The sequence below is a fragment of the Lemur catta genome, chromosome 10 (genome assembly GCF_020740605.2).
Source record: "Lemur catta isolate mLemCat1 chromosome 10, mLemCat1.pri, whole genome shotgun sequence".
NCBI classification, from domain to species: domain Eukaryota; kingdom Metazoa; phylum Chordata; class Mammalia; order Primates; family Lemuridae; genus Lemur; species Lemur catta.
Genome location: NC_059137.1, coordinates 6003195 through 6026891, shown reverse-complemented (window position 1 = coordinate 6026891; position 23697 = coordinate 6003195). Strand labels below are relative to the sequence as shown.

At 42.4% G+C, this 23697-nt stretch overlaps 1 protein-coding gene and 1 pseudogene across 3 annotated transcripts in view; one reads left to right on the top strand and one right to left on the bottom strand.

The window, feature by feature from the left end:
• GPR107 (G protein-coupled receptor 107) overlaps positions 1 to 23697 on the top strand; it is an 82119-nt gene that overhangs the window by 18707 nt on the left and 39715 nt on the right. For all 3 annotated transcript variants that reach the window (XR_006737872.1, XM_045563189.1, XM_045563190.1), the window contains 8 exons: positions 53 to 109; positions 1286 to 1396; positions 2051 to 2184; positions 6278 to 6353; positions 8024 to 8097; positions 8499 to 8616; positions 9721 to 9851; positions 12907 to 12950. Coding sequence is in view for 2 of the 3 variants with exons in the window: in XM_045563189.1 (XP_045419145.1) it covers positions 53 to 109; positions 1286 to 1396; positions 2051 to 2184; positions 6278 to 6353; positions 8024 to 8097; positions 8499 to 8616; positions 9721 to 9851; positions 12907 to 12950 (745 nt within the window). In the remaining variant the exon portion in view is untranslated. The remainder of the gene's footprint in view (positions 1 to 52; positions 110 to 1285; positions 1397 to 2050; positions 2185 to 6277; positions 6354 to 8023; positions 8098 to 8498; positions 8617 to 9720; positions 9852 to 12906; positions 12951 to 23697) is intronic.
• LOC123646318 lies at positions 10162 to 11346 on the bottom strand (annotated as a pseudogene).

Below are 23697 nucleotides of genomic sequence, written 5' to 3'. Positions count from 1 at the left end.
CCTTTTTTTTTTTGCCAGTACCATCCTTAAACAGATTGTTATGTCATTTTAGGCAATGGGAGAGCAATCCTTTTCTATTCATAATAATGATGGGGCAGTTTCATTTCAGGTACGTCTTTTTGTAGAATTTATCTCTATCATGTAAAAGGGTAATTTTTAGAAGTAATTTTGAATTTAAGAATAATAACTTAGGCATACCATGTATCAGTCACTTAAATGCAGTAGCTTTCTCTGTACAAACCTACAAGGCAGATATTATTTATTACCCACCCACTTATCACATTATAAGTCTCTGAGAATGAATAACTTTGTGAATGGCCAGTATAAATGACAAGGCCCAGGTCCCAATCCAGTTCTGCCAGGCTGTTCCTGTGACCCCTCTGCCTCTTTGAGCCCATGCTATGTCCCATTTAGAGTGTGCCAGAAGCATAGCATCCTATACCAGAAAGGACTGTTGGTGATGATTTAGGGTGATGTATTTTAGAGATGAGTTCACTGAGACTCAGAGACCTTGAGTGACCTGCTCAGCTGTCACAGTTACTAATTGCACGAGTGTTTTTTGGAAGCATCACTGCTTATATATGGGGACAAGATATTGGACTGGGTCTCAGAACCCACTTACTAGCTGTGTGACTTTGGACAATTCCCTTAATTTCTGAATTTCACTGCGTAATCATCCAAAAATAAAAAATGTAAGACCCATCTCATAGGATTCTTATGAGCCTTTTTTTTTTTTCGTAATAGTGCTTTGTAAAACATTATGCACATAATGTTTTATTATTAACTTGTAAGAATCACTGCCTCTTTTCTAACCAGTTTTTATTATCCTAATTGAGGTATAATTTGCTTACAGTGAAATGTACAGGTCTGAAGTGTACAGTTTGATCAGTTTTGACCCATGTAATCCACTGTCCATCAAGATTCTCTATGTTTTTATCTTCTCAGAAAGTCTCTTCACCCCTGCAACCACTGTTCTGATTTCTTTCACCATAGATCATTTTGCCTAACAAATTTGCCTAACTATCTTAGCAAAATATCAGGGAGATCATAGAATAAGAAAACATGTTTAAACTCTGCTCTGGGAGAATTTATTTAATTTAGGCTGTCTATTTTCTTCTGTCCAGTAAAATTTACAATTTATTTCTCCCATCCAAGTACTAACCAGGCCTGACCCTACTTAGCTTCTGAGATCAGACGAGATCGGGTGTGTTCAGTTTATTTCTAAAATTTAAAAATGTAGCTAAGGATTTGGGTACCCTTAAATGTTTTTTGCCTTTACTTTCAGTTTTTCTTTAACATCAGCACTGATGAGCAAGAAGGCCTGTACAGTCTTTATTTTCATAAATGCCGTGGAAAGGACTTGCGGCCTGGTGACAAGTTTTCATTCAGCCTTGATGTGAGTACCATATGGATACTGTTCCACGTGGATTTTTTCAGTGTAAAATGTGAGGCATTTATATTTCTATAAGAATTGGTTTTAAGAGCACGTAAGTAAGGGTAAAATGTGGCCAGTCACATATCCCTGCCAGTGAGCAGGATGCTTCAGCAGAGGATTGGTAAATAAGAAAATGTAAAGCAATTTAAGATGAGTTTACACACTTCAACCTATGCATTAAGAATGTGATGTGCTTGTTATCTGCTGGTACTCCATTCTTTTTTTTTTTTTTTTTGAGACAATGTCTCCCTCTGACCCCCAGGCTGGAGTGCAATGGCATGATCATAGCTCACCGGGCCTTGAACTACTGGGTTCAAGCAATCCTGCCTCCACCTCTGGAATAGCTGGGACTATAGGCATACACCACCAGGCCTGGCTAATTTTTCAAAGTTTTATGTAAAGATGGGGTCTTGCTATGTTGCCAAGGATGGTCTTGAACTCCTGGCCTCAAGAGATCATCCCTCCTCAGCCTCCCAAGGTACTGGGATTATAGGCATGAGCCACCAGGCGTGGCCTCGCTTTCTTAAGCTTAAGTGAAATAGCTGAGATTCCAAATTGCTGAATAAGGGACAATCTATTCCTGAAAAGTAAAAATTAATTTTATATTGGTTTCAGATTGATATCACAGAGAAGAATCCTGATAGCTACCTCTCAGCAGGAGAAATTCCTCTGCCCAAATTGTACATTTCTATGGCATTTTTCTTCTTCCTTTCTGGGACCATCTGGATTCACATCCTTCGAAAACGACGGTAAACTATTACTTCTTCGAGTCCTTCAACTTAGAATGTGTTCAGATTTGTGTAATTTGCTGGCTTCTGAACCTGGAAGGAGTTGGCACTAAGCAATCTTGTTTTCTTTCCCTTCTCTTCCAAGGGCATCTTCCCTGGAACACCAGGGAGACTGTGCCAGGAGCCTTACTTTTTGGGAGGGCTTTGCCAGCCTTGGTGTTTATTCATGTCCCATTTTTTTGTTTAAAAAGCAAATCTGAATATTTCAATAATATACAAGCAAAATAAGATGTATAAGCAAAGTGTTTCCATAGTAGAAACCCCACAGTCCAGGACTGAGAGGGAGCACATTGGTTCCATTCAAGGGCTGTTTATTCTTGAGAGAAAGTTAGTTACTGTGACCCACTGCTTGGCAAGAGCATCAACTCACTGCTTAGTCCTGAAGGCATTGGCTCAAGGCCTGGTGGGGATAAATCTCTGTATTGACTTCCAGATGCTTGCCACTGGAGAAAACATCTTCAAAGCATCTGCCTGCCTTTTGGCCTTTTTTCTGAAACCCCCGAGGCTTTAACTTCCTGTTCTTGTTCTTCAGGGAGCAGCTGCATACCCCTGCATTCTCTGTCTCTCTCTGAGAAAATTGAAAATGAAATATTACTATTCAGTTAGAGAATAGTGTAATGTATTTGTTATAAGGCCTGTAAACTCAGTACATAATGGTATGTGAATATGGTATGATAATATGATATGGATTTATTTAAATTCATAAAATAATCATCGCCAAATACCTCTTTCTCTGAAGCATTGGGGGCAGAAATTGAATCCTCTTTAATCCCTAGTGGCCTCGTTGTCTTCTAAGGGACATACTCAGAATCTAGTATATGAGCTCTAGCTGGGTACAGTTGCTGGCACCTATTTGTTGTGCTATCCTGTATCCCCACCAGATGGAAAGGGTTTCTTGTTTACTTGTGAAGGACCTACATAATCAATCATGTTTAGACTAGGTTATCAGGCAGCCATTACTAAGAAAGAAAGTATCCTACCAATTTAGCCCATAGAAGGTTTTTGGTTTTGTTTTTTTAAAGAAAGTTTTACTTCTGCCTTTATTGGAAAAGTCAGAACAAGGAGTCAGAAAACCTGATTTCGAGTGTAAACTTTGACTGTGACTGCCTGTGTGCCTTGCTTCACTCTAAGTCTCTTTTTTCCCCCCGGCTGCAAAACTGGGACAATAATAATTGCTCTGCCTTCCTCTAGGAGTCTTAGATTCTTAGATTGGTTATGTGATTCTCCCCAGAATAATATATATGAGAGAGCTTTGCAAGTTAGGGTGCTATGCACATGTGAGGTGCTTATAAAATAGTTCAGTTGCCTGGTGTTCAGTGGTATTTTAATTTTCCTTTAGTTAGTGATGGCAGTAGTGCTGGTTCCCTTATATAAAATTATGATAACAGTTTTAAATCTGTCATTAAATGAAACTGACCTACTTTGTACAAGTCTCATCTCTAACTTTTGTTGGAGTGTAGAGTATATACAGGAACATCTCATTTAAGACCTGACCTCCCCACTCCCCAACCCCTCACCCCGCCACCCCCCATTTTCCCAGGAGTCTTAACGGCCAGTTCTGGTAGGTTGGAAATCCAGGTGATATAAAGGCATGTGGCTTCATGGATGCCAGGTACATTTCACAGGCTGTAGCCCCTTAAACTGGAAGGAACTGAGAGATCTTTGCTTCATTTAATGAGGGCCAGAGAGAGGAAGTGAGAGACATGGCCAGCGTCATCTGACAGAGCTGGAATTGAAACCTAGGTCTCAACTCTGAGTGTAGGTAGAACTAGTATTTGAGCCCAGGTTGGTGTGGCTTCAGAGCTTTGTTCTTTCAATCACGGCACTGCCCCAGCATCGACATTTTAACTATGGACTGCAAGTCAAGGTTGCCAGGGTGTGTGAATGAGCACAGGTTTTGCCCGTGGGTAAGTCTCATTGCCATTCAGTAGTGACAGACTACTCTGGCCTTAACTTCTTTTTTGACCTTCAAGTAGGTGGGCACTGGGACAGGAAAGTACTGAGGAGGAAATGAGCCTGGAAACTGAATGTGCATCAGTTTGTGGCATGCTCTCATTGTCATTCTGTGCAAGGTCCCTTTCCTATTATTATTCCCGTTCACTTCCTGTCCCCTCTCCCACTCCTTCCCAGCATGGATAGCCACTCAGATGTGTTTAAAATGCATTTTTGGATATGTGTTTTTTTATAAATGAGAATATTTATTGGTGTTGTGTGTATTTTAGATATATATAAACTGTACTGTTCTTATACATTTTTCACTCAGTAATACCTTTTTTAAGATCTGGCCCCCTGGCTACATGTGCATCCAGTTCATTGAATTTTACCCTACTCCAGAGCATGCCATACCCTGCATCCCCACATTTTACTGCTCTGTCCCTTTAGTGATAGACACATGCCTAGGTTGCTTCCATCTCCCTGCTACGCCAGCAGTGCTGTCATGAACCTCCCTCCTGCTCCTGAGATCCCCTGTGGGTCTGTGCAGCCCAGGAACTACAGTCCCAGAAGGAGGCACGCTGGGTCGTAGGTAGACTCTCGTTTAATTTCACTAAGTGCTGCCCGGTTGCTCAGCAGTATGGCCGCACCAGTTTGTATTTCTGTCAGCAGTGCATGAGAGTTCCTGTTTCCCCATGTACTCCCCAGTACTGATGCCTTAATTTGTGCCAGTCTAATGGTGTAACTGGTACCTTGTTTTATTTTGCATTTTTCTTGATATTAGTGATGTGGATTATAATTTCAGGGACTTGTTAAACATTTGAGTTTTCCTTCTTGTGACTGCCTGTATTCTTTGCATATTTTTCTGTTGGGTTTTCTTTTTCTTGTTGCTTTGAGTTTCTCGCATATTCTGGGTATCAATCCTTTGTCTGTCTTAGATATTGCAGATTTCTTCTTCTAGTCTGTTAAACTTGTCTATGGTATTCATCGCTGACTAAAAATCTTTCATTTTAGTAGAGTCAAAGCTGTAATTTTAGTGTTTTGGGCAGTGCCTCTTGGATCTTAAGAAGCCCTTTTCTAATCTATATTCACAAAATGTATATTTTATATTTAGAGCTGAAATCCATATGGAATCCCCTTATACGTAAATGTGGAGTAGACATCCAGCTTTGTTCTTTCGTATAAGTTCGAGCTGATTTTTTCCCATGTCAATTATTACACAATCTATCTTTTCCCCGCCAATTTGCTGTCAGCTTATCATATAACAAGCTTCCATACACGCATGAATCTATTTCTGAGTTCTCTAGTCTATTCCATTGGTCTGAATAACAAATAAACTGTACCTCTTAACACATTTTTTACTGCTCTGGCTTTTCAGAACATCTTGATATCTGAGAGTGTGAGTTCTCTCCCTGTGGCTCTTACTCAAGTCTTTGTATGTTAATACTTTATTAATAGAGTTTTCCGTTTTTCTTGCATAATGGTCTTATCTGTCCTATTAAGTTAAGTCTTAGGGGCAGGTGGGAAGGAATAGAGGAATTTAGTTCCTGGCAGCCCAAAGGTAGACTAGGCCCTATGGAGGCACTGGGATGTGAGTGGGTGCTTTATCCCCCGGCCTGTGGTGTTTGGCAGGCACCAGCCGTTGGAGGGGAGGGGCATGACCCCTGTGCCTCCCTTTGCCCTCCTGCTGCTGACTCCCACCCCTCCTCTGCTCTGGGCTTCAGGCTTCCCCCGTAGCTGTACCAGATCGCTTTCTGCTTTCCTAGGGATTCCAGATCCATCTGCCTCATTCTTGGCTTTCCCAGGGTGGTTTCTGGGGAGGATGCCGGCAGCCTGTGCTAGAATTCCATCCTCTAAGGACTCGGAACCATCCTGTCTGGCTTCAGAGCATAACTCTCAGTTCCATTCATACATTCAGCTGGATGTTAGAGATGATTGTACGACTCCATTCGAGGCCTTTTCTACCAGCAAAAACTACTTTTTTAAAAAAAGGTTTCGTGTTTGTGGTTCGGCCAGATTATGTTTACTGCATCTCCTTATAAACATAGCTGATGCCTAGAGCTTTGGCTGTCCCTTGAGCGGATAGAATCGTCTTTTAATTCTTTTCTCTCTTTTTTTATAGGAATGATGTATTTAAAATTCACTGGTTGATGGCGGCTCTTCCTTTCACCAAGTCTCTTTCCTTGGTGTTCCATGCAGTATGTATTAGCATTTTAGGGGTCATTCATGACATGATGTACAATGTCTATATGAGCAAGAAAACTAAATTAGAAGAAAAGGAATAGATTGATGGGAAACATGGTGAAAGCGTACATTTCTCATAAAGCCCCCTTTTGTCTGGGAGGGACTGGCCATGGCAGTAAATGTTCACCACCTCTCCTAATACGTGACTTAAGATATCTTCTGATACTACTTACAGACGCACAATTTTTCTAGGATACTTGTTCTTATTTTTTTGTTTTTGTCATTTTTGTCATTTCTTTTTTGTTGTTGTTTTTACCCTCCATTTCCATGAGTGAGGTGTATTAAATAATCAGCTAAACAAACATTTCAGTATGGGTTATTATGAGATAGCTGCATATAGAAGACAGACCTGGAGATCAGTTACCTTTTCCAGAAAAGGTGACCTTAGACCTTAGGTCCCCTGTCAAAGGGCCAGATCACTCCTCGGTATTATTACTGAAAGTTGGGTGCTTGTCCCCGAGGCCGCATCAGAAGAATGAGGATAAGAGGTTTGAGGAGAAGGAAAGAGAAGTTTATTAATCTGCCAGCAAAGAGAAGGTTGGCAGACTCCTGTCTCACAGTACCAACATCCTCCTGTCATTTCTTGAGATGAGAGTGCCACCTGCCATGTTTCCATGACTTCCTTGTTTCCAAATATTCCCTCATGAACCTACTTGATTTGAAGTTAAGCATTAGCATACTTAATTTGAGAGAAAATTGATTCTATTATATAAAGATTGAGGCATAAGAATTGAGCTTCAGCTTGAATATTTAGGACTGATGTGAATTGAAATGAACTTGCCAGTGGGGTAAGATCACAAATTCCCCAGTCTGGGCCTACGCAGTACCCACCAACCGCACTAGTAAGGATAGTCTCGAAGCATGCGCTCTCCTGCTCCACTGGAAAGTGTCCTCATAGGAAAAAGCAATAATATATCCAGTTACAATGTCAAGAACTGACAGTTATTTGGATAATTTCCCATTTGAGTCTAAGTTAAAAGATGCTTTCTGGAGCCATATAGATAATGACTGATAGAGCCCTTGAGTCACTTTAATATCTGGATAGCCATTTGGATAGAATGAAAGATGTATAAATTGACGTCAGCTTTGTGAGTTCTGCCAAGAGGCATTTTGGATGCTCTACTGAAACTTGCCACTTAAGTTAAAATGCATTGGTGGCTTTAAATAGCTCTAAATTTACAGATTTTTTTAAAGAAAAAATAGTTAAAACTGGGTGATTCCACATAGATTTTTTTTTACCAATTGATTGACTTATTTATTTATGTACACAGCAGGAGTATGAAACATAAAGTTCTTGGCCAGGATATTGACAAGAGTTGTGGCATTTGAACCTTGGAGGTTTTTAAGAAAAGAATAGACAGCATTGCCACAGTGAATTACTTCCTTCAAGAGAGAGACCTGGGCTGGGTGGTAGTGACATTAAAATTTTGTGTCGAGTTTCTTAAGCTACCTGGTATTTGTTAGTGCACTCACATGCTTAATTGTGAATTGAGAAGTGAGGCATTAGGCAGTGGTGGGGGAGGACATCTCCTCTCCTGAGGTCCTCCGAGGTCATTTCATGTTTCACTGTGCTCTAAGACATGTTGTACATCAACCTTTCTGAAATGCAGTTGTTTGATTTCAGATTGACTACCACTACATCTCCTCCCAGGGCTTTCCTATTGAAGGTTGGGCTGTTGTGTACTACATAACTCACCTGTAAGTATGCAGGTACATGTGAAATACTCATACTATGAATGACATACAAGAGAAGTGGGGCTAGGCAGCATCCTGCCCCACATTTACTGGCCCTGTCCCCCTGTGGCAGGCCGTCTGGGCCCTTGCCATACTAAAGGTGTGTAGTGCACAGGTGGCTGTCCAGACTTGAGAATTTGGGCTTGTTGGCTTGCTTCTGCCTCTCTGCAGCCATCAGCTGTTCAGGTAGTGGGTACAGAGCTAACTGTGTGCCCTGAAAGGAGTTTTGCGCACGTATGATGCATTTCCTGAATTTGGCTGCCTGTCTTTTACAAGAAGCATGTCTTAGAATGAGCTGTACAGTGTAACTGGCAGAGTGAGAGTCTAATGAGACCCACTGGTGTTTATCCATTGTTCTCTTCCAGTTTGAAAGGAGCACTACTGTTCATCACTATCGCACTCATCGGCACTGGCTGGGCTTTCATTAAACACATCCTTTCTGATAAAGACAAAAAGATCTTCATGATTGTCATCCCACTCCAGGTAAAGGAACCCTAATCCTGCTTGTCACTTCCTCTCTGGGCACTTAGCAGGGCTCAGCTCTATGCCTCTGTGGGAGCAGGGAGTCTCCTCTCCCAGAAACCCCAGTCTCTGCCATTGGGGGTTGAAGACTGGTATTCTCTTTCTGAATTCCGACAGACCTAGATTTCTGGTTGTTGGACTGGGAGATATTTGACCATTAGTATCTTTTAAACTGGCCTGTGAATGCCTCAACTTTGAATAGAGAGCTGCTGAAAAGTTAGAGAGACATATAACACTGCTTTCTCTTCTGCGTCCGTTTGTCATATAACAAAATAGTGCTCTTAGTGAGGAAGCTCAAATACAGAGTGTCTGATAAAACAGTCCCATTATCTGGCATGTAGAAGAGTTATTGGAGAAGTTGGGCCTAAGGAGTGTGGGGATCGTGGCTAAATGGCATGTAAAGTGCCACCTGTCCAGCATCTGAGTGACTGCTGAGGGTCAGGGTGCCTAAAAGGCAAAGTGTCCTGGTTATCTATTGTTATATAAAAAATATCACCCCAAAACTTAGTGACTTAGCACAGTAATAGCATTAACTTTTTCTCTCAGTTTCTGTGGCCAGGAATTCAGGAGTGGCTTAACTGAATAGGTCTGGCTTGAGGTCTCATGTGGGTATAGTTAGACAGCGGCTGGGAGCACCTTGAAGTCTTCACTTGAATCTGTCTCCTGGGCTGGGAACAGCTGGGGTTCCTGGGGTGTCTTTCTGCCTCTGCATGGTCTCTCTAGCATGGCATTTTCAGGTAGCTAGTCTTCTTACAAGCTCAGGGCTCCACAGGTCCCAAGAGAAAGCTGGGCAGAAGCTGTATCTACCTTGGAAATCGCATGGCATCACTTCCTCCTTAACATATTAGAGCAGTCACAAGCCTGCCCAGGTTCAAGGGGACAGCACAGAGACTCCGCTTCTTAATAGCAAAATGATAAAGTTCTGCAAGAGCACACGGGACTGGAAATAATGATGTGGCCACAGGTTGGGGGTCTGTAGGCCCATGTACACCCCACATTGGGGCTGCTGTCGTTGTAACAATCCACCCATGCTTAGGGGCCTCAGGAACATCTTATGTCTCGCAGGTCCTGGCAAACGTAGCCTACATCATCATAGAGTCCACTGAGGAGGGCACGACCGAGTATGGCTTATGGAAGGACTCTCTGTTTCTAGTTGACCTGCTGTGCTGTGGAGCCATCCTCTTCCCAGTGGTGTGGTAAGTAACCCACAGAGCGGGAGTTTCATGACGTGACAGCTTGGCTGTCAAGCCTGACAGCTGAACTGGCCATTCCCAAATTGATCTGAATCATACAGGATATGTGTTTGAAAGTAGAACTTCCTGGGTCCCAGACTGACCTTCATCAGTCTCTAGGGGCAGGCCCCTGTGTCTTTATCAAGTTACCCCGGGGATTCTGGTAGAGCTAGTCTGGCACCATGGGCTGGTCATGTAGTATAGTTTTTTTTTTGAGGCAGGGGGAGGGGGAGCAACTACTTTTTAATGTCTTTTATAATATACTGGAGGAGAATCAGGCAGTGCTGCCAGAGTGGGCCACAGTCCTGGGCCAGAAGCCTGCACACTCCTTTGCAGCTGGTCCTGTGATGGCAGAACCCTTCATCTTGCCTTCATTGTTTACTATGACCCCTGTGTTATCTTCAAAATAAAGACACCATTTTTTCCCTCGTATGACTTTTGTTGTCAAATTACCACTGCCAGATGCACCTCCTTTCTGAGCTGCGGTTTACCTTTCTGACTATGGTCATCACTATGTCACCCACACCAGCAGCAGGAAGTCTGTTCAGTCAGCCCCTTGGTCCCCTTCACAGAGATGATAATACAGATTTTTAGCTCCTGTATTGTCAGCACAATTGATCACAGCTCCTACCGGAAGAACCAGGGAAATCTGGAATTTCGCACCAGAGGACTCATCATGTCCTCACTTTACATCTTGAATGCCGAAAAAGGACAGAGCCATTTAGCACAGAGCCATTTAGCACAGTTCTAAGACAACAGGGAAGAGTTAGGAAATGAGAACTTAGTAGCAATATAAAATGGCAGCCTGAACTTGGTGGAGAGAGAGTTGGAGAAATCCCATAAGTAGCCATTTCTTGCCAAGTTACATGGAAATGAGGAGGGACATTAACAAAACTAGTGATAGTTCTCAGCACGTAAACATTTTCAGTATTTTCAGAACAGTTTGCTCCATTCCTGGAAATGGCAGTTTAGATGCATAGATTGTGTTTTGATTACGTGGAAAGAAGTGTAGGTGCCCAGTCAGTGGTTGATGAGAAAGAATATCCTTGTTAAATCACATGCAAAGTGATGGACCTTCTTGGTTCAGTAAGAACCTAGTAGAGGAAAGAAGGCTAGCAAGAATAAAACACTTAGTTCACCTTTATCTGTGATCTAGTAGTTCCTTGGCTATTTGAATGTAATTAATTCTTTTGAAATAAAATTTAAAGAAATAGATTTGCCTGCCTTCTGTTAGAAGTGAGATGCTTCGTATTGCAATGCCCCATGCAGTAAATTAATATGTTTTAGGCTCCTGGAGTTTGTCAGTTACTTTGATCATTTAGAACATGGTGCCAGTGGGGCGTAATCCTCATTCCAGCCAGTTAGGTTCACTCTTCACCCTAATTCCATCATACTTCACACATGGTCTGCGTCAGTTCAGCAGACGGCTACCAGCGTAGAAGAGGAAATACTGAAGCATCTTTTTAATCACCACAACCTTCTGCCATCCTGTCTGGGAATAAGTAACTCGGGCATCTGTAATATGGGGTGGCCAGCATCATCTCCAGATAGAAGAGAGCATCTTATTGGGGAACAGAGTTGGAGACCCTACTCTAACATACACCACTGTTAGAACAGTCAAATATAAGGAACCCAGATGAGCTATAGAAGTACAAGTGGCCCTTTCCTGCCACTTGTTAATTATAGCACTAATGAATAGATGTCAAATGGCAAGAGTCCTTAAGGTAAAGTCCTAAAAATTACTGTAAAATAGAAAAAAGATCAATAAGTACTAGAGAAGTGATTTAAGAAATGGCATCTATAATATTTTTAAATATTCCTGTTTAGCTAGTGTTGGTTCAGGGCTAGCTCTGTGCTGGTTAACTTCCCAATGCTGCTCCATTCGGTTCTCAAACAGCCCACTCTCACAGGTGGGCAAACTGAGGCTTTAGGAGAAGTGATTTCTTTGCCAACAAGAGTGACAGTGTCAGACCCTGGCTTCCTTCCCTGGCGCAGTCCTGTCTGCCTACACCCTGCTCACCCCTTAGGGCAGTTTCTCCATTTGTTGCTTTGGACTATGCCTAGAACTCTGATCTACAGCTTCTTTTTTTTTTTTTTTTTTTTTTTTTTGAGACAGAGTCTTACTCTGTTGCTGGGCTAGAGTACCATGGCATCAGCCTATCTCACAGCAACCTCAAACTCGTGGGCTCAAGCAATTCTACTGCCTCAGCCTCCAGATTAGCTGGGATTACAGGCATGCGCCACCATGCCTGGCTAATTTGTTCCATATATTTTTAGTTATCCAGCTAATTTCTTTCTGTTCTTTTAGTTGAGACGGGGGTCTCACTCTTGCTCAGGCTGGTCTCGAACCCCTGAGCTCAAGCGATCCACCCGCCTCGGCCTCCCAGAGTGCTAGGATTATAGGCGTGAGCCACCGCGCACCTGGCCTACAGCTTCTTTAATAGTGTTATTGTTCCCCTGCCTGAACTATCACGATGGTAGTTAATTACTGGCACATCATAGCCGAAAAAAAGACTCCCTGGAGGCTGGCATTTTTCAGTGGAGTTATAAATCTCCACTCAATGAAATGAGCTTGCAGGAAGCCTTGTGTTCCCAGGTCCAGGACTTAGACTTTAGAAGTTGTCCTGTGACTTTCTTCTAGGGTCGATTCTCTCCCCATGGCAGGTGAGCTCAGAGATGCTTCATTGTCTTAGGACTGTTGGGTGGGGGGATGGTTGTGGGGATGAGAAGCTCAGTAGAGGGTGGGAGTGTAAAAGTGTGTTTTCTCCTCACACTCTAGCGGCTGCAGACTTACATGTTCGCCAGCAGAGGGCGTCTTTACCTCTCAGCCTTGAGCACCATACATGGCCAAGTGTTGATTATCCCAGATCCCTTTTTTAGGGACAGTGCTCTAAAATTATCTAGTCCAACCTTTCAGTTTATAATTGAGGAATTCAAGGCCTCAAGTTACTAGTGCTGGAAATAGAGAGGAATGCAAATTTGTCAGCTAACCTTTTGTTCTGCAAATGTTTATTTTTAGGTCAATCAGACATTTACAAGAAGCGTCAGCAACAGATGGAAAAGGCAAGTTCCCTCGTGCTCTTTTTGTGCTGCTCAGCTTTCCCTGAGCCCACATGCGGGGCATGGCTGAGAGGTGGGGGCAGGCCTATTGAGTCTCAAGGTACCGTCTTCCTGGGGGACAGGCTGCGGGAGTCCTGGGGGCCCACTTTGTAAGAGCAGCAGGGGCTGTTGGGTGGAAAAGCAGATGTTGAACACTTCAGAGACTGGGGGTGTAAGGCTTGGGGGTAGCTGCTGCTTGTTGAGATGATTCATTTCATTTCCACCCGTGATTGTGATTTTCATCTTCTCAAAACTGAGTCAGAAAAAAAATCTTGTCTTGGAAGGCCCAGATGACACTTTACTGTGAGAACAGGAGGTATAATGGATTGGAGATGGCTATGTGTAAAGCAGCCCTTCCTGCTGACTTAACACACTTTCAAAATAGATGTGTCGGTATTAATTTAAAATGAGTCTCTGATGCCAGAAAGAACCTTTAAAACTATTTGATATTTAAATAGTCCTGCCATTATAACCCTTTTGTATCTCCTTGATTTTGCAACCATTCCTCCTAAGTCAGAAAAAAAGCTACAAAGAAAATATTTTGTATGTTTCTGGGCCCATTTGAATAATGTCTGCCACAGGCTGCCATGGCTCAAATGGGAATTTCAGACGGCAGTGCTCTGTGGAAGGCTGGAGCTGCCTCTGGATCCATGAAATCACACACCTAATGCTGATATTAACATTCTTTAAGGTAGATTATTTAATACCAATAATAAAAAGAAATAGGTTTTTTTGGTTAATAAAGTTTTGTTGCTGACCTTTTTTCTGATTATAAAGGTAATATGGATTTATCTTTAGAAATTTGGAAAGCATTATAGTGGTTACAAATCTTATTTCACAAAGTTGGTATATAACTAATATCACATTATTTCTTTAAATTGAATTAAACATGACCTCAGGGCTTCACCCAGGGTCAGGTAAGATCCTGGGTTCTTATTTAGAGCACAGTATTCTGGAAGATCTCTTTAGTTTTGGCCCAGAATATTTACGTCATGATTCTTGCTGTCTCGATTCACGCAACTCCTGCTGCTGGGTGGCCTGTGTGCGTGGGTCTTGTGCAGGCTGGGAGCCCCGGCCAGGCTCCCTAGGCCTACCTAGCTTCTCGAGTGTGGCCTGTGCCTGCTTTTGTCTTCTTTCTAGTCCTGGGAGATAGCCCTTCTCTCTTCTCTCCTCATTTTTTCCCTCAAAGGCACTGGATTCCTTTCTTTTCCCTCTGGAATATCTTCTGTGATAAATTCTTTTCAGTGAGTTTAAGCTGGAATGTTGTCTGCAGAAAGCCTCTGCTTTTAGATTGGCTACATAGCCTTTCCTGGAGGCTCCTGCCTTCTTGGAATGGGGTAAAGGAAACACAAAAAACAAAATATCAATTAAAATTTTAAGAAAGCATCCTGCCACAAACACAAAAACCCAAGGTAAAAATGTAAAAATCTACCTCCTGAAAATAATTAGAGATATTCTTGTCTTTTTCCCCCACTTGTATCCATGTTATATTAAAAAGTGGTTTTATTATTTTTGTAACTTAGTGAATAGGTTTTTTTCTTATATTAATATAATGCAATGAGACCTTTTAACTTTTTTGTCTGATACCCTTCAGTATTTCCAAGATAGTTTTCCTGGCTGTTTGGCTGAAAATGTTAAAAAATCCCAAGGGCAGTGTTTTCCAAGTTGCTAAGGTTTATCTGCATTTTTCTTCTTGGCTCCGCCCTGCCGCCTGTGTGAACTCTGGCCCTTCCTTCCTGCTCCCTTCCGCCTTCGTCCCTCTGACCCTGCTGCCTCTTCACCTTCTCGTCTTGTGTTTGTGGGCTGGGGGTGCCGTGGTGACTGTCTCAGTGACCACTGACTCCACCCGAGGTTGGCCCTTAGCTGAGGATCTTAGTAAAGTGCCCTGCCTGGGACAGACAGCCCAGCAGGTGAGGCCCAAGATGGGGTCAGCATTGCCCTCCAGCGTGTGAAGTAAAGAGAAAGTTTACAGAACCAGAATGGATGCTTTTGTCCTGGCCTGGGGCACATTAGGTAGTTGCTCATTTTTTCCACCAGGTGACAGCATGGGACCTCTTCTGAGGAATGAATGTAAAAGGAAATCATGTAGGCAAACCAGGGCTTATATCCCCTGTTCTCAGGATGATGTATGTTAAGGAATCACCCGTTTCTCATCAGCAGATACTATAAACTCTTTGAAGGGGAGACAGAGTAGATTAGAAGGGGAGTATCTTCTCAATTCACGTTCTTTTCTCTGAATTGATTTTGATTTGGGCCATGGGATGCTTTTGAGCATTACTGAATGGTTATGCCTGTGACACTCCCAGAGTGAGAGCAGCCATGTGTCCACAGCTGAAGTCCCCCCTGCAGAGAAGTCTCAGGAGTAGCCCTGTGTGCTGGCAGGCCGGTCTCAGGTGTGGCCGCAGTATGCCCCAGCCAGGAAAGGTGGAATGACCGTACTGCCAGCCACTGGGTCCGGGATCGGTGGACCCATTGACCCACTGTGCTCCTCAGTTCACCCGTCCTGAGATCTGGCTCATCCTAGAGGCCCTGAGAGCACGAAGACCAGGAGCAATAACGTCTCCTGTTGGATTTAGAAGCATTTTGCTGGATAGTGTCTGACATTCTGATTCCTGTTCTTAGCTTCGTTATTCCACTGACTCATTGCATGGCCTTGACAGTAACCTGGGCTTAAGAATCTCAGTTTAGGTGCAGTCCAGGCTGAGTAATTGCAAGTGAGCAAAATGCTATTTGTTGTTGTTCTTCCTGCATTTGGGTTGAAGATAGCTTTCAGAGGGTATTTGTTTGGACTTTATTTACTTTTTTTATTGGACAGGGTCTCACTTTGTTGCCCGGGCATGAGTGCAGTAGCACGATCATAGCTCACTGCACCCTCAGACTCCTGGGCTCAAGTGATCCTCCTGCCTCAGCCTCCTGACTAGCTGGGACTATAGGTGTGCACTGCCACACCCAGCTAATTTTTCTATTTTTTGTAGAGACAGGGTCTCACTATGTTGCTCAGGCTGGTCTCCAACTCCTGACCTCAAGCAATCCTCCCACTTTGGCCTTCCAAAGTGGTGGGATTACAGGCATGAGCCACCGCACTGGCCTTGTTTACTTCTTTGTCTCTGGATTCCTTTTGACTGAACCTGAGGGTAGTATAAAACATTAAGGTTGAAGCTGCCCACTATCCTTAGGCCATGTCTTTGTCTCTTATATCACATGCTATGGCTTCTCTCAGATCCTCTGTTATTTAGATTCACTGCTGCACTGCATCCCTGAGAGGGAGCTTCATTGTGTCTTGGACAGGCACACCTAGCTCCATTCCACAGTGTTTCTCCTGCCAAGATTTACTGGCTGTTCCTGCCCTTAAGGTTGCTTCCCTGTTTCCCCTCCTTTCTGTCATTACCATATAGGACTGGCTTGGAGATATACACCATAAATTTAATTATAGTCTCTGCTTCTGATCATCCTTTTTTTGGCCTTGTGTTTCGGAGGAAAAGTCAGAAGAAGTATTCTGAAGAATCTTAGCTTTTATGGAGCTTCAGAAACATTTAAACAAATGACAGTTGGCCAGTTGCAGGGTTTACGGAGGAGTGGCTTCATTCTTAGCTGCTGCCATGTTCTAAAAGGAGCTGTGGCCACGAGAGGTGTTGTTAGGGCAGCAATTCTCAAGGGGGTCCTCAGGGTCAAACCTATTTTTATAATCATACATTATTAGCCTTTTTTACTGTTGATGTTTGGCCTGATGGTGCAAAAGCAACAGTGGGTAAAACTGCTGGCACCTTCACATGATTCAGGGCTATGGCACTGAACTCTACTAATAGCCATTGCATTCTTCACTGCCACCTACTTACAGGGGGTGAAAAAGCCGTGTTTCACTTAAGAATGGACTTGATGAAATGATAAAAACTGTTAATGTTATTAAATTTCAGCCCTTGCGTCCATATCTTGTGATATTCTTTGTGACAAAATGGGAAGTATGCATGAAGTCCTTGAAGTATGATCGTCATGGTCTTGAGGAAAAGTCTGTGTGCGATTATCTGAGTTGCAAGCTAAACTAGCCACTTTTCTCATGGAACACCATTTTTATTTGAAAGAATGACTGACTGCTATGGTTACTCAGACTTGGGTTTTTGGCAGACATTTTCTTTTTTTTTTTTTTTGGAGACAGAGTCTCACTCTGTTGCCTGGTAGAGTGCCGTGGCGTCAGCCTAGCTCACAGCAATCTCAAATTCCTGGGCTCAAGCAATCCTTTTGCCTCAGCCTCCCGAGTAGCTGGGAACTACAGGCATGCACCACCATGCCTGGCTAATTTTTTTCTATATATTTTTAGTTGTCCAGTTAATTTCTTTCTATTTTTAGCAGAGATGGGGTCTCACTCTTGCTCAGGCTGATCTCGAACTCCTGACCTCAGGCTATCCTCCCGCCTCGGCCTCCCAGAGTGCTAGGATTACAGGTGTGAGCCACCGCGCCCGGCCTTGCAGAGATTTTCTTAAAAATAAATGAAATGAACATAACACTTTAAGAAAAATAACTGACAGTTGTTGCCAGTGATAAAATTTGTGCTTTCAAGTGAAAATTAGAATTTAGGAAAACTTGTATCTACCACTATAAGCATGATAGTTTCCCAGTTCTTATAAGACATCTGATGTAAGCAGAGGTGTGATATTAACAATGTGATTTTTTAAAAATTTTATAATAAAATATTTGGGAGAGCTGCATAACTCACTGAAAAATATCTTCCGCCAGACCAGTGCATGATGTTCCACAGTCATGCATGGGTAAAAGAGCCATTCAGAGTGCAGGATGGAGCAGTGGAATCTAATGTAACAGAGTGAAAAGTTCACTGATGTGGTTTTAGATTCCCCCACCTCACTAATGTTTAGAAGCCACCACTTGTCAACTTTTAATGTGGAATCAGACTATTTAGTTATCTAAAAAGGCCTACGTCCACCTGTACTTGGCCTTATTTTCTTCACATACTTCAACCAAAATGCTCCCTCACAGCAGACTGGATGCCGAAGCAAACACGAGCACCCAGCCGCATTGTATTAGGCTGGGCATTAAAGAGAGTTACAATGGTGGAAAATAATTCCACTCTTCTTATTATTAATTATTTGGAAGAGGGTTTTTTTTTTTTTTAACAAAAAATGTTATTTATATTAACATGTAATGGGTTTGTTTTAAATGGATTATTAAATATTTTTGAAACTTCTGTTTCACTTTCTAATATGATAAATAAACATAAATGTTACCACATAAACAAAAACTCTTTGAGATCTTCAGTCATTTTTAAAAGTATAAAGGGATCCTGAGACCAAAAGATGAAGAACCATCATATTAAAGATGAGGTCCCTTACGTGTCTTGTGGTCATGGCGACCATGAACATGAGTGAAAGTCTTCCTAGTTATTTTCTTCCTTCCTATTGAGCTTATTTCAGCCTTGACCAGATGCTTGTGGTTATTTAAGATGCCCGTTAGCTCAGGACAACACATGCCAAAGAACATGTTTTATTCGGGTGCGTCCACATGAAAAGACCTAATGAAAAACCTACTGGAGAGAGAACAAGAGAAATAATCATTGTGTGCATCCTGGTTGCAACTCATGTATATATAGTCCTTTTTTTTTCATTCTTGCTCTCCTTAGACTGGTGGTTCTTATCCTTTCTGGGGGTGCTAGATCTATTTGAGAACTTAGAATATAACCCTCCCCATGTATATGTAAAGTTTTTCGTGCAATTTCATGGGATTTGTGGACCCCAGGTTTAATAACCCCTTTTTAAGATAAATTTAAATCATTTTATTACTCTTGTACAGTGATTTGGATGGAAACACATCAGCATAATTATGATGTGAGATTCCCAGGAGAGATCGGAGAGAATACAGAATGCATTGAACTCTGTGGCAAGTTTCCGCTTGCTTTTTTCTTGCTTTTTCTTTCCTACCCCTTCCACTGGAATATACCTCAAAGAGCATTTCTGCTCTGGTATTTTTTTCTTTTCTTTTTCTTAATATTGTGGTAAAGTATACATAACATAAAAGTTACCAGTTTAACCATTTTTAAGTGTACAGTTCATAGTACTGGTTCATGTACTATGTTCATTGGTAATTATACAGTTCATTGGTAATAAGTACATTTGCATTGTTTTGCAACCATCACCACCATCTATCTCCAGAATTTTTTATCTTCCCAAACTGAAATTTGTCCCCATTAAACACTAACTCTCCATTTCCCCCTCCCCCCAGCCCCTGGCAACCACCATTCTACTTTCTGTCTCTATGAATTTTACTACTCTAGGGACCTCAAGTAAGTGGAATCATGCAATGTTTGTCTTTTTGACTGGCTTATTTCATGCAGCATGATGTCTTCAAGGTTCATCCATGTTGTAGCCTATATCAGAGTTTCCTTTGTTTTTAAGGCTGAATAATATTCCACTGTATGTGTGTACCACACTTGTTTATCCATTCATGTGTCAGTGGACACTGGGTTGCTTCCACCTTTTGGTTATTGTGAATAATGCTGCTGTGAACGTTGGTGTACAATATATATTTGTTCAAGTCTCTACTTTCAGTTCTTTTGGGTATATGCCCAGAAGTGCGGTTGCTGGATCACAGGGTAATTCTACCTTTAATTTTTTGAGAAACTGCCATAATGTTTCCTGTGGTGGCTGTCCCATTTTACATTCCTGCCAGCAGTGCACATGGATTTCATTTTATCCACATCCTCACCAATACTTGTTATTTTCTGGTTTGGGGTTGTTTTTTTTTTTTTTTTTTATAATAGCCATCCTAAGGGATATGGAGTGGTATTTCATTTTGGTTTTGATTTGCATTTCCCTAATGATTAGCCACGTTAAGCATCTTTTTATGTGCTTATTGGCCATTTGTATATCTTCTGTGGAAAAATGTCAATTCAAGTTCTTTGCCCATTTTTTAATTGGATTTTTTGTTTTGCTACACAGGGGTCTTCTTGTTTGCCTAGATAGTTCACTACTTTAAGAAGCTGTTGAGAATTTATCTGGGGTCCTACGGGGCAGCCTGCTCCCTTTGCACAGATGTAATGCAGAGATGAATGTGCAGGGACTTGCTACTCTGGAAAACTCTACCTGGCATGAAAAGATTTGCCCTTGTCTGCTTATTGTAGAGGAATTTCAGTGGTGGATACTTCACAAATAAGCCATTGGCTGCCTTTGGGTATTGCATGATATTGTCATCTAACTTTTTACTAAATAAAAATATAATCTCTTTTTGAGAAAAGGAGGATAATTTTTGATTATAATATTCTGGTGTTGGGGAGGTGTTGGCCAACTATGGCCCATGGACCAAATCCCACCCCCACCTGTTTTCATAAATGAAGTTTTTTTCTAATGCAGCCATGGCCATTTGTATACATGCTGCCCCATAGCTGCTTTCACTACTAGGCAGAGTTGAGTAATTGGGACAGAGATTGTCCAGCCCACACAGGCAAACATTTGCTGTCCAGCCCTTTACAGAAAAAGTTCTATCTGAGGGAAACCATTTGTAAAATCATATATGTTATAGAGGGATAGTGATTACTGGCTCTTTATTCTGTACTCAGGTACTTTAAAAACCGTAAAGCTTACGTAGATATAAGATATTACTGCTTTTAAGTATTAATAGAACTTCAGCTTTGCTCCAGAGCTATGTTTAAGCTTTTACCTAACTTGTCCCTCTGATGGGAATCTGCATTTGCCTCTAACAAGCTGGCTTTACCATTGATTACCCTAAATTCATCAGCAGAGCTTTGGGCTGTAAATTTCCCCCCAGGAGGTTTATAATCCTTCCCTTCCCATCAAGTGCCCAGTGCAGTGACAGTTGGGTATTCTTTATCTGAAATGCTGGAGACCAGAAGTGTGTTAGATTTCGGATTTTTTCAGATTTTGGAATATTTGCGTTATACTTAACTGGTTCAGCATCCCTAATCCGAAAATCCAAAATCCTCCAATGTGCATTTTCTTTGAGCATCATGTTGGTGTTCAAAAAGTTTCAGATTTTGAAGCATTTTGTGCTATATAGGTTTGTCTAACTTTTGTTTTTGCTTTCCAAGCAGAAACTAAGGTAGCCCTAAAGCCACTGATGCTATTGGCAGGGGGGATTATTATAAGGCTAAACTTGGAGACTCCAGCTCAGAAGCCTCCAGAGCAAGGAGGAGGTCAGGAGAGAGAGGCAAACCCCCAGCTGCACAGTTTGCCGTGATGTTGCCTCCCTAGAATGTGGGGATGGCTCTAGAACTGGGTGCCGCCTGGTCAAGAGTGAGTATTTGATTTCCCATAGCACTGCAGCATGCTGTCATCTGCATTGCTACTGGGGACGGTCTGTTGAGACCCCACCCTCTGGAGCAGGGTTTCATGATGTAGGAGAAAGGAGGCAGAAGAAATAAGATTTCCTTGATCGGGTTGAAAATTGTCATCCTTTTGTCCCTATGGATACATTTGTCATTTCACTCCAGTCCCAAAAGTCTGAAGCTGCACCTCCAGAGCATTGCCAGCTGTCTTCCCTACAGACAAGTGGCAGGCTGGCAGTCAGAGGACACTTGCTCTTCATGCACTGCGATGGGAGCACTTACAGAGCTCCTGTATCTCTTGTGTTGCATGAGATGAAGTGGTACCTCTACAACCCTCATATGTTTCTGCCCTGTACTCAGGACCACCTCACTTAAGTGGGTGACCCTCTAATTCAGATGGTTTTTGCATGGCATCCATGAATGTATTACACAGTGATTTGTGGGTGCCAAAAACTGTAGGTGAGATTTTGTGCGTGCATTTACCTGGGCAGAAGGTTAGTGGCTTTTATTATAGCAAATTTTCAGAAGAGTTTGTGAACCTAGAAAGATTTAAAGCCACTGCTAAATAAACAGTTTTAAAGAGAGAATGAGAGAAAGTATGTGTGTGCATTTTTTATTTGGCTGGTTTAATACTGTGGTTTTAAATTTCTTTTAATCACCAAAAGCCTCCTTTCATTATTTTCCCTCAACAGATCACCCAGAATTCATGTAATCTCATCAACCTAATGACAGCTTCTAATTAGCATTATAAAATAATCAATTAACCAGAGATACCACCTTGAGTTAATATAAGCTACAAACCAAAGCAAAGAGGCTTCTCCTCTCACCAGGCTGAGAAACAGCCTTGTCATGGGCACATGGCCATTTTTGTTATTAGAATTTTAATGTATTAGTGCTTTAGGGGGCCCACAGCCACCCAGAGGACCTGGTTAGTGATTCGTGGTGGTGTGCCTTCCCCAGGCCTGCCTGGGCTTGGTTCTCTTGCCTAGTGGTGTTGGCATGCCTTTGGTTTCCGTGTGTCTTCAGACAACTGCCGAAACCAAATCTCAATTGATTACTGCAGTATTTGGGGAAGGTCAGATTCTCTTCCTCAGAAGATTTTGCCAGCTGTTAATCAGCCTTTGTCATCAAGCATTGGGAAGTCCGATCTTCGTCCTGGCCTAGGTCACTGCCAACTGTGACGGTGCAGTGAATAGCTGGGGGTGGGGCAGAGGTGACAGGCGCCATGTCTGGCTGATGTAGCTCACAGTGTTGCTGCTGCAGACTGCAGCAGGCAGAGAGCAGGAGGGGCTGACAGGAGCAGAGTCTGAGATTGGCGTGCCCTTCTCACACCCCTCATCTCAGTGTGGTTCTAGAATGGGGGAGGAGGGAATGGAAGCTGGAAACTTAACAGACTTGACACAGAAGTCTTTTACGGAGCTGATCTTTCCTGGTGTCATGTGGTCTCAAGTTCTGCTCTTGTGGGCCATTTTTGCTTCTTTGATGCTTTTGATTTATCATGCAAAATACAGTTTTGCTTGTGATAAGATACATAGCCCTAACTTAACTGTTGAATTTGGTGACTTTTAATGTCTTTTGAGTCATTGCTACCAAAATATATTGGGGATGTATTTTGAATCATTTTTCACATGACCCTTAACCGTTTGAAGATCAAAGAAGTTCATTTTCTGCATAGTTGTTCTTGACCACTCTGCCTTTCCCATGCTTGTGCCTTGTGAACTGAAATAAAATCTTTAGGCTCCCCCACACTGGCTGACTGAATGGGCCCCCTCTTGGCCAAGGGATACCCTAAAACTGAATTACTAGCCATGAGAAAGGAGGTCAGACATGCCTCATCATGCCCCCCTCCCTTCTTGGAGATATCCTTTGTAACTCACTAACAGGCCTAAGGCTACATAGGACAAAGCTACAGGTCCTCAATATACATAACAAATCACTTGAGTCTGGGTATAAATCCATTGGCTTGTCTCTGATTAACAGACTTCCTTATCTTAACTGAAAACATTCTAAGCCTCTAGGCAAAACTTCATTTCTTTAACCAATTACAAATCAAAGAGTCTTTAAACCCACCTATAACCTGTAAGCTCCCACTTTGAGTTGTCACACCTTTTTTGGCCGCCTTTGTATTGATTTATGACTTTATGTGTAATTCCTGTCTCCCTGAAATGTATAAAACCGAACTGTAACCCAACCATAGCAAGTCCACTTGCTCAAGGCTCCTTGGGCGTGGCTCTGGGCCCTAGTCCTCAGATTTGGGTCAGAATAAACCTGTTTAAATTATTTTACAGAGCTTGACTTCTTTTCCGTTGACAAGACTGTTGCATAACGTGAGGCTCAGAGAAGACTCAGGACTCCCCGAAGGAGTAGCCCGAACTCGGCACCAGATACCGACATGGCCCTTTTGGGCCCCCCGACTCCGAGCTT